Here is a 13,578-nt window from a genome sequence, read left to right on the forward strand (position 1 = left end):
AAAACTAAAAACAATTACCGTATGACCCAGCAATCCCATTCCTGGGCATATATCCAGACAAAACGAATCCAAAAAGATATGTGCACCCCTTTGTTCATAGCAGCACTATTCACGATAGCCAAGACATGGAAGCAACCTAAATGTCCAGTGACAGATGAATGGATCAAGATGTGCATATATACAATGGAATACTATTCAGCCATAAAAGAACAAAATGAGGCCATTTGCAGCAACATGAACGGACCTTGATTGAGATTATCAAGTGAAGTCAGAGAAAGACAAATACCCTAAGATATCACTTATATGTGGAATTTAAAATATGAAAAACGAAGGCTATAGGTCCCTCAGTCGTATCCAACTCTTTTCAACCCCATGGGCTGTAGCCCACCAAGTTCCGGTGTCCATGAATTCTCCATACAAGAGTAATGGAGTGGTTAGACATTCCCTTCTCCAGGGGATCTTCCTGACCCGGGGATCGAACCTGGGTCTCCTGAATTACAGGCAGATTCTTTATTGTCTGAGCCACAAGGGAAACACCTTATGACAAAACGAACCTATCTACAAAACAGACTCATGGACATAAACTCTCAGCCATAAAAATAATGAAATTTTGCCATTTGTAACAAGGATGAATTTGGAGGGTATCATGCTTAGTGAAATAAGTCAGAGAAAGACAAATGCTGTATGATAGCACTTATATGTGGAACCTAAAAAATAAACTAGTGACTATAACAAGAAACATACTCTTAGATCTAGAGAACAAAGTAGTGGTTACCAGTGGGAGATGGTGAAGGACCGGGAAGCCTGGCGTGCTGCAGTCCATGGGGTCGCAAAGAGTCTGACATGACTGAGCGACTGAACAAGTGGGAGAGGGAAGGGGGAGAAAGGTAAGGGTGGCGATTAAGAGGTACAAACTATTAATAAACTACAAGGAGAATCAACTACAGGATATTGTACAGCACAGGGAATATAGCTACTATTCTATAAATGGAGTATAACCTTTAAAAATTATGAACCACTATGCTGTACACCTGAAACATACATCCACTATACCTCAGTTAAGAATATTTAAGAGAAAAATTCTAAAACTATCCTAAAAAATAAAAGTCTTAATTAAAAGAGCACTTAAATACTAATTACTGGCTTTCTACCCAAGTTATGTGTAGATGCTAAATGAGTAAAATTGGGGAAAACGTGGTCATGGATCTGAAATCCCTTTGCAGACCATTAGGTCATCCACACCAGGGACTTCACTGTTGCTCTTCAGAAAGCACATGGGGCAGGCGGCCTGCACCACGGTCCCTGACCTGTGAGGACACAGACGTTAAAACCTGGGATCCTGTGGGAACAAGCTGAATGGACATGATGGCCCTGGTCTCCCGCCTCCTTCAGTGGAAGCTGTGGTACCTCTGGGAGGCAGAAAGGTGATGGGCCTGCATCCAGTACTCAGGACCCCCAGTAGATACCCAGACCAAGGAAAGTATCCCCCAAAGTGCCTCTTAAAATATAGAACTTTATTTTGGTTGCTGAGATTTTCATAAGCACTTGGTTCACAGAAAAGTCATTTGTTACAAAATAATAAAAGGCAGCATTTTGTACAGCGACTCATATTGGGGCCACAGATAAGTGCAAAGAACAGTGCTGGGGAGTGGAGGGACCCACGCTCTTGTGCCCCAAGTCCTCAGGGAGGAGACTGAGCCCCCGACTCCCTCTAGCCACACCCTACCCGACCTGGGAGAACAGCACCAGGGGCCTGGCAGAACCTGCCTGGGACGCCAGCTGTGGGCGTACAACCATGACCTTACCAGGCTGGTGAGGCGCCGCATGAAAGGCCAGGTTGGCGGGGGAATGTTTAGGTTGAGCCAAGCCTGTCAGGCTGTCTTCCTTGAATAGTGGGTCTGAGACCGCCTGGCTCTGGAACCTTCACACATTCACAGTTGAGCTTAGCAGAGCCTTCCTGTCTCTCTCCTCAAGCTACTAACCCTCCCCCTACCCTGGGCTGGGGACACAGGCGGTGACCTTCATGGAGCTTACAGGTGAGTCAGTGGACTGGGATGGACCTGGGTAATTTCTAAGCAAGACAGAGTGTACCCTGTGGGGGCAGAGGAGGCTCAGAGGGCAGAGCGCTGCCATTCGCATGGCATGTTGAGCCTGGAAGGATGGGTGGGACCTGGGTGTGCATAGCTGGCGAGGAGGGCACGCCCAAAGGTAAGGAGAGTGTGAGCCAAGGCACAGAGTGGGAAACCACGGTAGGGTCTGTAAAGGCAGGTGGTCGGTCATCCATGAGAATGTGGACACAGATGGGGCCCCAAGCACCTCCATCTCCACCTGTCTGGCGCCCAGCAGGGGCGGCTGGTCTGGGTGTGCTTGTGGGATTCGAATCCTCCCTGTGCTGCAGGCACTGAGTCAACTATGTCCTCCTGAGTCTGGGGGCAACTAGAGGGTGGAGCAGTCAGGTGAGTCCTTGCACTGCCCAGCCCTCACCTGCACACCTAACCACTTGAGGGAAGCCTTCTCCACACGCCCCTCCTGCTTTCCCAGTTGTCCCTGGGGCAGCCTGCCAAGAGAGGCTCCTTATCTCAAGCCCCTACTCCTTCAAGGTCCACATCCAAGAGAACTGTGTCCTTGAGGAAACCAAACCTCCAGCCTCCCTCACAGCAGAGTGGGTGTTGCAGTGTCCCTGGAGAGTCAAGGTTAGGGCTAGGAAAGGGGATGACTCGGGGGCTCTTTCCATCTCACTGGAATCACTTCTGTCCCTTAAAAGTAAATTCGTTCTTCCCTGAGAAGATTCTGGGTTTGGTGTGTATAGTTCCCTGTAACTCAAACAGAAAACCCTGGCCAAGGTTTCAGAATCAATTTCCCCAACTCTTCATCATCTCTACAAGAGCTCGAGGGACTAGAAATCCACCAACTTCTGTTCCCTTTTTCTCCTTGAAAAATAATTCCATGGTTGGGGAACTAAGATCCTGCAAGCAGCACGCATGGCACAGCCAAAAATACCAACCAACCAAACCAACACAAAACCCAAGCTCCTTCCTGCTGTGGGCTGTGGAGCTAAAGGGCTTTGGAGGTGCCTTGTTCTCAGTCCCCAGAAGACTTGAGAGCCTGCTTTTTAGGGAGGAGGAGATAAGATGAGCAGGAGCCTTCACAAGTGCTACTTCTTCCCTCCGTGAAGGCTGCAACCTCTTGGCCCAGCAGGGCCCAAGCCTGACAGCAGGGTATGTGCCTGCTTCCTGGGGTCTTTGGACGCCCCCCAGCTGCCTCCTCCTGCAGCTCTCCATTCTTACAGGATGGTGCAGAAGATGCTGCGTTTGCTGTGGTAACCACCTTCCACATGGGCTGTGATCCTGGTTGCCATGGCTGTCACCTTCTGCCCACCATGGGCAGCGGAGGGGCCTCGGAGAGAGTTTTCAAGGTGAGGCCGTGCTGGTGGGTTCGCCAGGCGCCATGTATCAGACCTGAAGGGGCAAAATGAGAATGCAGTCTTTGAGGGTCTAGAGCATTTGCTGAATGTCCTGTACAACCTTACCTTTGGCTCAAGATCCAGGTGTTTAAATTGGGGTATAGGTTGTGTCTCCCTAGTTAAGTGATAGCAAAAGGGGGTGGGACATGCATGAAGCTAAATCCAGTTCCAGCTCTGCCTTCAGTTCTGATGCAACCCTGGACAGGTTCCCTCTCGTCCTCTATTCCTCCATCTTTAAACAAGGATCTAGATAAGACCAGTGAGTTTCTCTTTTTTTCTTTCATTCCTCCAGGCCCAATTTTTTTTTCCCACTATGTATGACCATGAATGTTATGCAAGCTTTATTCATTCATTTACCTTTAGTTTTTGGCCATACCCTGTGGCATGTGGGGATCTTAGCTCCCTGACAAGGGATTGAATCTGCACCCCCTGCGTTGGAAGGCAGACTCTTAACCACTGAACTGCCAGAGAAGTCCCATACAAGCTTTATTAATCATCAGCAAAAATTAGAAGCTACCTAAATATTCCTCAGCTGATGAACAGATAAACCAAGTGGTGTGTTCATTAAGCGACAAAAAGAATGAATGACAGTTGTGACACCACAGGGGAATCCGGGATACACTAGGCTAAGTCTAAGAAGCTGGGCTCGAAAGACTATATGGTATATTATTTCTTTAGATGACATTCTGGAAAATACAAATCTACAGAGGGCAGAAACTGATGGGTTTCCAATCTCTTAAGCTTTTGTGGAGGTTATGAAGGGTTGGGGAAAATCAAATGATAGTGATAGTTTGATCAGGACTTTCTGACCTAAGTTACAAGGAATCACCTGTAATACATATCAAGTCCTAAACTGCTTAAACCAGCAACATTGTCTTGTATTTTTATGATAATATTACAAGTAGGGCTGGCAAGGTGTGGGCAGTGTCAGAGGCTGGCTACTAAGGGGTGAGTAAAAGCCTGGGGGTATTTGTTCAAGGGGCAACAGTGGCCACAGCAATAAACACTCATGTGAGACCTCAGATATGCTACTAGGTCACAGGACCTTATTTTATCTTAAGTTGGTGCTATGGACTTTATTAAGTGGATTTTACTAAGGCTCAGAGATGCTGAGTAAATTGCCCAAGGTCACATAGCCAGTAGCTGGCAGAGGTGAGATTTGAAACCACATACCCAGACTCTTTGAAAGCTTATTCCCTCCTAGGGAGTCAGGCTCAGGTCCTCTGCCCAGGCCCAACACAAAGGTCAAGCACAGGCCTTTATCTGACCAGAGCTGAAAGCTGGCATGACTAGAGCAAAGGTTGCCACAATCACTAGGCCTGGCTTCCCCAGTGACCTCGCGGTGGTTCTAGAAGATTGGTTTAGGCGCCCCATGCACTTACTTCTTGAAGACCAAGAACCTGTTGTTCTGTATAATGCATTCTTGGTTGGTTGAGCTCTGCTGGAAGATGGTCTTGTTGGTCCTGCCCTGGAAGATGGTGTTCTCCTGCACCAGGGCCTTGGCGTGGCCCTGCACTGCAATGCCGGAGGCCCGGAATGAATGGATTCGGTTCTTTATTACCTGGGAGAGGCAGCCAAAGCTTGTCACACCTCGGGGACTGGTGGGAAGCCAGGTGAATGAATCACCAATTATAAAACTGAGGGGTACAAGCACGCTAGGTAAGTCAGCACTGAGCCAAGGGAGCTCATGGAAAGGCTGTCGAGGCCAGCCAGAGAACCAGAGAAGGCTTCCTGGAAAAGGTGATGGATAAGCTGTAGGAGTTTCTCAGGCACAGAGCAGGGAGAGATGTTCCAGGAAGAAGGAACAATGTGAAAAGGGCCCTCAGACTGAGGAGGTGGAGCCGGAAGCAAGGGCCACTGATGGCCCAGCTGAGACGACAGTGAGCCCTCCTCTGCCTTCCCACAGTGCTTGGATGCACAGCCAAGGAGTTCTTTACTCCTTGCCAAAGTCAGGGACTCACGAAGCCACAAAGCCGAAAGGAGGCTCTGGGACTGTAATTTCACAAGGGCAGGGACTGGGTCTGCTTGGCTCAACAATGAAACCCTAGCACCCAACTCAGTGCTTTGCTTAAAAGTGGAGCTCAGAGCTCAAGGTCCTGTGGGGAAGAAAACCAGGAAAAGGAGCAGACACAGCACTGAGGGAAGTGCCCTGGAGGCAGGGGTGGGCAGAGACGCCTCAGAAGCCAAAAAAGGGGCACCTCCCACAGCCTGCGCCGCCAGGGAGGGCTTCCAGAAGACAGTGACAGCCAGTGGGGAGAAGGCTACTCTGGGTAATGGGACAGTGTTGCAAGGCCCCAGGGCAAGACGAGTCCTCAGTGAGATTATTCCTCTAGTAGGAGAAAGCTGAAATAGCCCTGATCTTGACCTGAAGACCATGAAGATACCTCAGGGGGCACCCCCACCCCAGTTTCCTGCCAGTACCCCTCCTGTGTGAAATGCCCCCTGTCTCTTGCAGGCAGGGTTTAGGTGGCATCCTTGCAGACTGCTGAGGGTTTATGGTTTTGTTTCTCAGTAGAGAGGGCACGAGAGCCCCCCTAGGACTGGCATAGGCACGCACATGACACACACACACATGGCTCTCCTGGGACTGGTGTAGGCACGCATGTCACACACACACACACACACACACACACACCTTTGTGTCAGACATGGGCAGCAGCTGCAGCCCACTGCCCCGGTTGCCAATGATGTCATTTTCCATGACAGTGCTGTCACCCTTGGTGATGACGCCATGGCCTCTGTTGTCATAGATACCATTGCCCCGGAGCTCCACCTTGCACTGGGCCTCGATCTTGACCCCACTCTGGCAGTTGCAGGAGATGCTGTTGTTGGCCACACGGGTGAGCTGACTGCTTTGGGCCACAGTGATGCCCCTGACTCTGTTGGCGTGGATCACGTTGGTTACAATGTGCAGTGCCTCACTGCTCTGGATGTAGAGTCCTGAGGCTGTGGGGGGAGAGGAAGCACAGGGTGGCCCCAGGGTCACTGCTAACCAGACCAGGAGGAAAAGCCTTCTCAGAACTGTGCACCCAGGAAAGGAGGTAGGGAGGAGAGGGAGAGGCAGCCCTGGGGACTTGCATCTTCCAAGCTGGATAACAGAGCAGGAGGAAACCTAGGACCAGCAAGGAAACTCTGTTCCTTCTGAGCCAAGTGCTCAGTGACGGGGAGGGAGACACGCTGTGAAGAGGCGCCCGAGACTCAGCTGGTCCTCTGGCCCAGGCACTCATCCTGCACTGGAATGCCTCCTACAGTTGTCTCCCCCGACTGCCGTCTGTACCTCCTGGGACGGAGCGCTCACTACCTGATCAAGGCTGCCCATCCTGCCTCTGGACAGACAGACTCACCTGAGTGAAAATTCTGTTGCTTTTGTTCTGCTTCCCATTCTGAGCTAGAATCTGCCTCCCTATTGTCTGGGGAAATTTTCTTATTTCTGAAGAATTAAGAAATGTCTTACAGATACCATAGGGAAAAAAAAGCACAAGATCAGCAGGCTGAGAACCGCAGAACGTGGTCAGGAAGAGGCAGCATGGCAGGCGGACCTGGGGTGGTGAGGACTCCCAGTGGTGACGTCTGCCGCAACCCCGCCAGGAGCGGGAGGCTCGGGCAGCAGGGGGAGGAGGCTGAGGGAGGGTGATGACCACAGGCTCTTGTGGGAGCAGTCTGGGTTGTAAGCCCTGCAGGTCTGAATTTTTTGGTGCCACCTGCCTGTTGCTTCTCTTGGCTTGGTTGAGAATCGCAAAAATAAATCAAGTGTTTTGAATTTACGTGGCTTTGCTTGTTGAACTGGACAGTGTGGCCACGGGAAGGAAACCCTGAACTGGTAGGGAACAGAACTCATTTTCCAGGTAAGTAAGTGGGCTGGGGCCACTGGCCCCCCATCTCCCTGCCTCGGCCACTCCCAGGGTGATGAGCTTCCTCAGGGCCCAGGGGCCTCTCTTTAACAAGCCTTCCTCCACCATTCCCCAGAGTGATTCTCATAATCAGCCAGGTGTGGGAGCTGTAGAGTTGGATGAATTCCACAATAATTTCTTTTCCCCATTCAACAAACATCAAACACCTACCATCCATTTTTATCAAGTTTAAGATAACATGGATTTTAAATATTCTTATTTTCTGTATCTCTAAGAAAGAAAAAAGAAAGTGAAGTCGCTCAGTCGTGTCCGACTCTTTGCGACCCCATGGACTGTAGCCTACCAGGCTCCTCTGTCCATGGGATTTTCCAGGCAAGAATACTGGAGTGGGTTGCCATTTCCTTCTCCAGGAGATCTTCCTGACAAGGGACTGAACCCGGGTCTCCCGCATTGTAGGCAGACGCTTTACTGAGCCACCAGGGAAATCTAAAAAAAAATCACTGCCAATTAAACCATGATATGCCATCAACTGTAAGATGTATCTCATCAGAGATGTGAAAAAAATATGAAAAATGTGTCTCAGAATTGACTGAATGTATATGCCAGGTGTGGGACTGGTGCCAAGGGGCAGGGGGCACCAACAAGAGTGGGATTCAGTTCCTCGCCTCAAGTTCACTGCCTGTCAGAACTGATGAAACAGCCACAGAACGAACAGTCTCAGCCCCGGTGCTGGTGGGGCTGGGTGAGGGCCCAGGTGGAAGGAGGGAAGGATGGCAGGTGAGGTCTCTGAGGTCCGTGTTGTTTGGGACATGTGGATGGGAGAAAGGGAATTTCGGGCAAGAGAAAGGTGAGGGGTGTGGTGGGAGAAGAAGAGAATGGATTGAAGTCTAGGGGGTGGGGGTACCAGGTGAGTGGCTAAAGAAGTGGCTGATGAGGCTGAAGGGTCTCAGGGTAGGCCGAGCATGGGAGGCCTTGCGGCAGGGCTGCGGGGAGGGGTGCTCACCTCCGTTGTGGTTAACACTGTTGGACTCGACCAGAGCTATGGTGATGGGCCGGCGCAGCGGGTCGTCATCCTTCTCCAGCTCTGTCTCCCACAGGATGGCATCCCCGTCCTCACTGAAGTTCTCCTGGGCCCCGTGGCCGCCTGGGAATTCTCCGGAGCCATCCTTCTGGCTGAACACTGCCACTCCGTACAGGCCATTGTAGCTGACATGGTTGCTGGTGACATGAGGCAGGCTGGACGCCATCATCCACACCCCACAGCCCTTATTAGCTGTAACAGTGAAAGGAGCTGGTCGTTAACGCTGCCAACAGGCAAGGCAGAACCCAGTATCTCAGGCGGGGAAGCAAAAAGGCACTGGCCTGGGAAACTGGGCCACTGATTGGTAAATGGCCTTGAACGAGTCACTTTAGGGCTTGGCTGCTGCAGGCTTCTCCTTCATACAAGGGGTAGTAACAGTCAGGTTAATCTCACAACTGTTGTCACTCCATGGGGTGTAAAAGTGCTCTGGGAACTGCCAAGGCCCCACTTCCAGATTGGAAACACATGAGCCCATGGTGACAGTGCCCAAAGGGCCCTCAGAACTCCTCCAGCCCAACCACACCCTGCACGGAAATGCAGGGTTTGAGGCCCAGCCCTACCACTCCTTACCTGTGTGATCCTGAGCAGGTTACTAAACTTCTCTGTGCCTCAGTTTCCTCATCTTTAAAATGGGGTTACTAACTGTACCAACCTCAGAAGGGGTCCTGAGGATTAAATATGATAATGCACAGAAAGGGCCTAGTAAGAGTCCAGGACCTGAATGTAGGTTAGCTATTGTTATTATTAGAGATACAGTCCAGAAAGACTGAGGTGTGGCCCAAGGTCACAGAATGAATGAGAATACTTTTCTTTCTATGATTACCCTATTTCTCCATTATATTTTTAGTTCTCTGGATCAAAAGAAAGAGCAAGAGGGATTAGATGTTCATGTATCAGAAATCAGATGGCCCTGTCCTTACATAAGATCCACTCCTGCCCTTGGTTGTTTTAAGTGGGGATTAAAGCTCTCTGCTTTGCTGACCCCATGGGGTCAACCTGGATTAGAAGGTGATTTATGAAAGGCTCATGCCTTCTGAGAGGGGCTGTGACCTGAGATACAGGCTGGTTAAGATGAGGTACTGGAGGCCCAGGGAACAGCAGTGACTCTCTTAGGACCTACAAGTTGGAGGTGGAACCTGTGCTTCCTGCCTTCAGGCTGCACTGGTCCCCAAACCTGTCCCCAAGGAGAGCGGCTCTCACCGTAGATAGTGTTTCCTTCTAGCAGGCCTTTGCCTTCATCCCCCACAACCACACCATCCGAGTAGCCAAAGCAGATGAGGTTGCTCCTGAGGATGGGGACCCCTCCTCGGCGGATGTCCACACCTCCCCACTGATTCTCTCGGATGACATTTTCTATGGAAAGAGGTGGAAAAGAGGGTCACAGGCCTCCTACAGTGCTGCCATGGGGACTTGAACAGCTGACAGAAAACAAGTCCGGACAAGGACGCTGAGGCCTGCCCCTCTCAGGAGGCAGCACCCAGAATCTTGTCTGCTGTGTGGCTTCCCAAGGACGTGTCTGCTGTCTGCGTTCCCCAAGGGCAAGGTTTGTGTCTGCCTTGTGGTTTCCTGTATCCCCAGAACCCACTGCATCTAGCGGCCTGGAGGACTGATAACTAAGAACAGGCTGGCTTTAGCGTCCTCGGACCAAGGCCAGGCAGGGCTGTCTGTCCTGGGGGACTGTCCTCGGGAGCACTGACGCAGAATCCAGCCACTCCTCACAGGCCTGGGGAGGTGCGAGCCTGTCCTTCTCAGCCTCAGTTCTGGACTGACCACAACCCTCCTCTCCCCTCCACCATGTCTCTGGGAGGGGGCGGGCTGAAGGGCCACCAGTGAGAAGGGGTGTCCTGGGACACTGCTGCCGCAGCACCAGGATGAGGCAGACTCTCAGCCTCTTGCGACAGGACTGCAATGGTTCAGGAGGCCCTGTGTGACCAGCTCCTGCCTGCCTCTGGGACCCCGTCTCATACTCCTTGCCCCTTGCTCACCACACTGCAGCCAAAGGAGCAACCTCTGTGCTCCTCAGGCCTGCCAAGTCTGTTCCCACAGGTGGCCCCATTTGGAATCCTGGTTCTTTCCTGAGTTCCTTGCCATCCTCCAGCTTCTGGTTTACATGTCACTTTTTTGGAAGGCCTGCACTGACCACACAGGCCTAAATACCCAGTTTGTCTATCACCCTATTTTAATTATCTGTAGAGGAAATTCCCTGGCAGCCAAATGGTTAGGACTTGGCGCTTTCACTGCCAGGGCCAAAGTTTCATCCCTGATTGGGGAACTAAGATCCTGAAGCTGTGTGGTGTGGCCAAAAAACAAAAATATGTATCACCCTCAGAGATGACTCTATTTGAAAAAAAAAAATACATGCTTTTGTTATTTTTGCCTCCTGAAATGTCAGTTCCTGACAGCAGAAATTATCTGTTTTCTTCACTGTTGCATCCCCAGCTCTTGCATACACCGTGTGCTCAAAACATGTCCGATAAATGACGAAAGGCGGGATTCAGCCAAGAGGAGTTACTGGCCCAGTGTTTGCTGGATCCCCTTAATGTCCTAGGTATGGCTATGCTCTGTGCTGAGGCTACACTGACGTACCAGATGGACATGATCCTTGCCTTACAGAACACAGCAAAGGAGGCTGTCATTAAATGGATCATAAGAAATTAAGTACAATGTCCTATAGAGCAGGCCTACATGGTGGACTAAGTGAGTGGATGTATAATGGGAGGTCAGGGCAGGCTTCCCCCAGGAAGAGACAATTGGGGTGAGGCTCAGAGAATGACAGGAGTTGGCCAGGCAGAGGGGGAATGGGAATGGATTGCCAGAGCAGGAACAAGCCTGTAGAGTCCAGAGAAGGGGTTCAGTTTGTGTGGTGCGAATATTTCTGACAGTGTTCTGTGAGCCACCCACTCAGATCCTGTAAGCACCAGGCCTGGCAAAGAACGGACGCAACCTCCCTGCCTGGTGAGCACGGCTAGGGTGTGGAACCTATGTCCCCGAGCGCTGGTCACCATCAGGAGGCCAGTCTGTCCAGGAGAAGGACTGGGTGGGTGGGAAGCTGGGGACGTTGGCTGGGTTGTGGTTGCCTGGCTGGTTACAGCTGCAGGCAGTCTCATGCCTACCTGTGATGAGGCCTCTGCCATTCTCGTTCACAGCGATGCCGGCTGCATGGCCCTTGAAAATGTGGTTCCGGCTAAAATGAAAGAAGACAAAAGGTGAGACCAGACCAACATCATGCATCAAAGACAATGCCCATCCAAGGTGCCTACCCTCTTCATGGGCTTCCCAGATGGCTCAGGTCCACTGGGATATGGAGCACCTCTTTGAGGCCCAGAAGCCAGGCAGAAAGCAATCACCAGTTACCACTGCCCCCAAACCACCTGCAACTGTGCCACAGAAACAGATATCCCTGTCTCTGCAGCCTCTCTGGACTGCTAGCCACACTCAAGCACCATTTTATTTGTATTATCGTTGTTGTACAGTATTATATCATTTGAAGGTGTACAACACAGTAATTCACAATTTTTTAAGGTTATACTTCATTTGCAGATATTATAAAATATTGACTATATTCCTGATGTACAATATATCCTTGTAGCTTATTCTATACATAATACTTTATACCTTTTATACCTCTTAATCACCTACCCCTAATTGCCCCTCTCTGCTTCCCTCTCCCTACTGGTGACCACTAGTTTGTTCTCTATATCTGACTCTGCTTTTTTATTATACTCACTAGTTTGTTGTATTTTTTAGACTCCATGTATAAGCGATATCATACAGTATGTCTTTCACTGACCTATCTCACTTGGCATAACGGAAGATCTAAGAAAGCATGCTCTTGACTCAAGAGACACACATGGCCCTACTGCCATGGAAAGTCCTCGAGAATGAGCTCCCTAGAATAAGACACCTGAGTGTGTTAAAGGACCTGCATTGCTCCCGTCTCTCAACTCTGGTTGCCTGCCTGTAAATACAGAGCCACTCAGACACTGGCAGAACTGGGTTATTTCTGGAGGATACACATTTGCTGATTGGTATTTTTACTAACAGGAATACTGTGATCTCCTTCTATACTGGAGAAGCATCTGCCCCCTCTCTTAGGAGGTGCCCTCCTACTTCCTACCATGCAGCTGAGGGATTTAGATCCAAATACACAACTAGCTGTTCAGAGCCTGACACAGGGCCTGGCTCCTCTCACAGAACCTCACTGATCAGGAGTTGGCTGATAAGTCTTCCCATCACTAGGGCAAGGTCCAAAGCGTTTACCATATGTTACTGTTGTTTAGTTGTTGAGTCGTGTCTGACTCTTTTGTGACCCCATAGATTGTGGCCTGCCAGGCTCCTTTGTCCAGGGATTTCCCAGGCAAGAATACTGGAGTGGGTTGCCATTTCCTTCTCCAGGGGAATCTTCCTGACCCACAGATCGAACCCACGTCTCCTGCTTGGCAGACAGATTCTTTACCACTGAGCCACCACCAGGGAAGCCTGTACTTCCTTGTGGGGAAGCCAAATGCCAACTGTATGTACATTATGCATTTGGAATTGAATAAGTGAAATTGTCTGTTAAAAAACATCCTTATGTTTTTACTCAGATGCGAAGCAACTGCTTTGATGTGATTATAATTCCATCAACTGATGGTTACTCTGGGCTTCTAGAATTCAGAATCAGATGCAGTCCATGGGCTCAGGCAAACCTCATTCATATTTCTGAGAGCTGCGCCATGGAAGCAAATTCATGAGTGTTATACCTTTAACACAAATCTCATTTTCATAGAGAATCCATGGCCACTTGAAGAAACATGTATGTGTGTGCACATAGGGTAGGCAGAACAAAGATAAAAGAGACATCAGAGGGATGGTATGGGGAGGGAGGAGAGAGGAGGGTTCACGATGGGGAACACATGTATACCTGTGGCGGATTCATTTCGATATTTGGCAAAACCAGTACAATATTGTAAAGTTTAAAAATAAAATTAAATTGGAAAAAAAAAAAAGAGAGACATCAGAAAACATGAGGAAAAGGGGACAGAGCATTGTTCCAAGAACCAAGGGTGGGATATTAACACAGTTTGAGTCCTGTGCTTCCTTGCAGCCAAGGCAAAAAACAAACAAAAACAAAAAACCATAGGTTATGTAACTCTTACCAGCAAAAAAATATGCTCAATGGCTTGCCTTATTGAGGTCACATC

The 13,578-nt window shown here is 49.9% G+C and overlaps 1 protein-coding gene across 4 annotated transcripts in view; it reads right to left on the reverse strand.

Annotated features, from left to right (window-relative positions):
• Positions 1 to 1,493: 1,493 nt before the first annotated feature.
• FBXO10 (F-box protein 10) overlaps positions 1,494 to 13,578 on the reverse strand; it is a 43,349-nt gene continuing 31,264 nt past the window's right edge. For 2 of the 4 annotated variants that reach the window (XM_061425679.1, XM_061425682.1), the window contains exons 7-12: positions 11,509 to 11,579; positions 9,596 to 9,748; positions 8,318 to 8,587; positions 6,099 to 6,409; positions 4,846 to 5,024; positions 1,494 to 3,458 (exon numbers count right to left, since the gene is read on the reverse strand). In XM_061425679.1, coding sequence (XP_061281663.1) covers positions 3,284 to 3,458; positions 4,846 to 5,024; positions 6,099 to 6,409; positions 8,318 to 8,587; positions 9,596 to 9,748; positions 11,509 to 11,579 — 1,159 coding nt within the window. In that variant the 3' untranslated portion in view covers positions 1,494 to 3,283. The remainder of the gene's footprint in view (positions 3,459 to 4,845; positions 5,025 to 6,098; positions 6,410 to 8,317; positions 8,588 to 9,595; positions 9,749 to 11,508; positions 11,580 to 13,578) is intronic. The other 2 variants (XM_061425680.1, XM_061425681.1) reach the window with 2 other exon arrangements.

This window comes from Bos javanicus, chromosome 8 (genome assembly GCF_032452875.1).
Source record: "Bos javanicus breed banteng chromosome 8, ARS-OSU_banteng_1.0, whole genome shotgun sequence".
Lineage (NCBI taxonomy): Eukaryota > Metazoa > Chordata > Mammalia > Artiodactyla > Bovidae > Bos > Bos javanicus.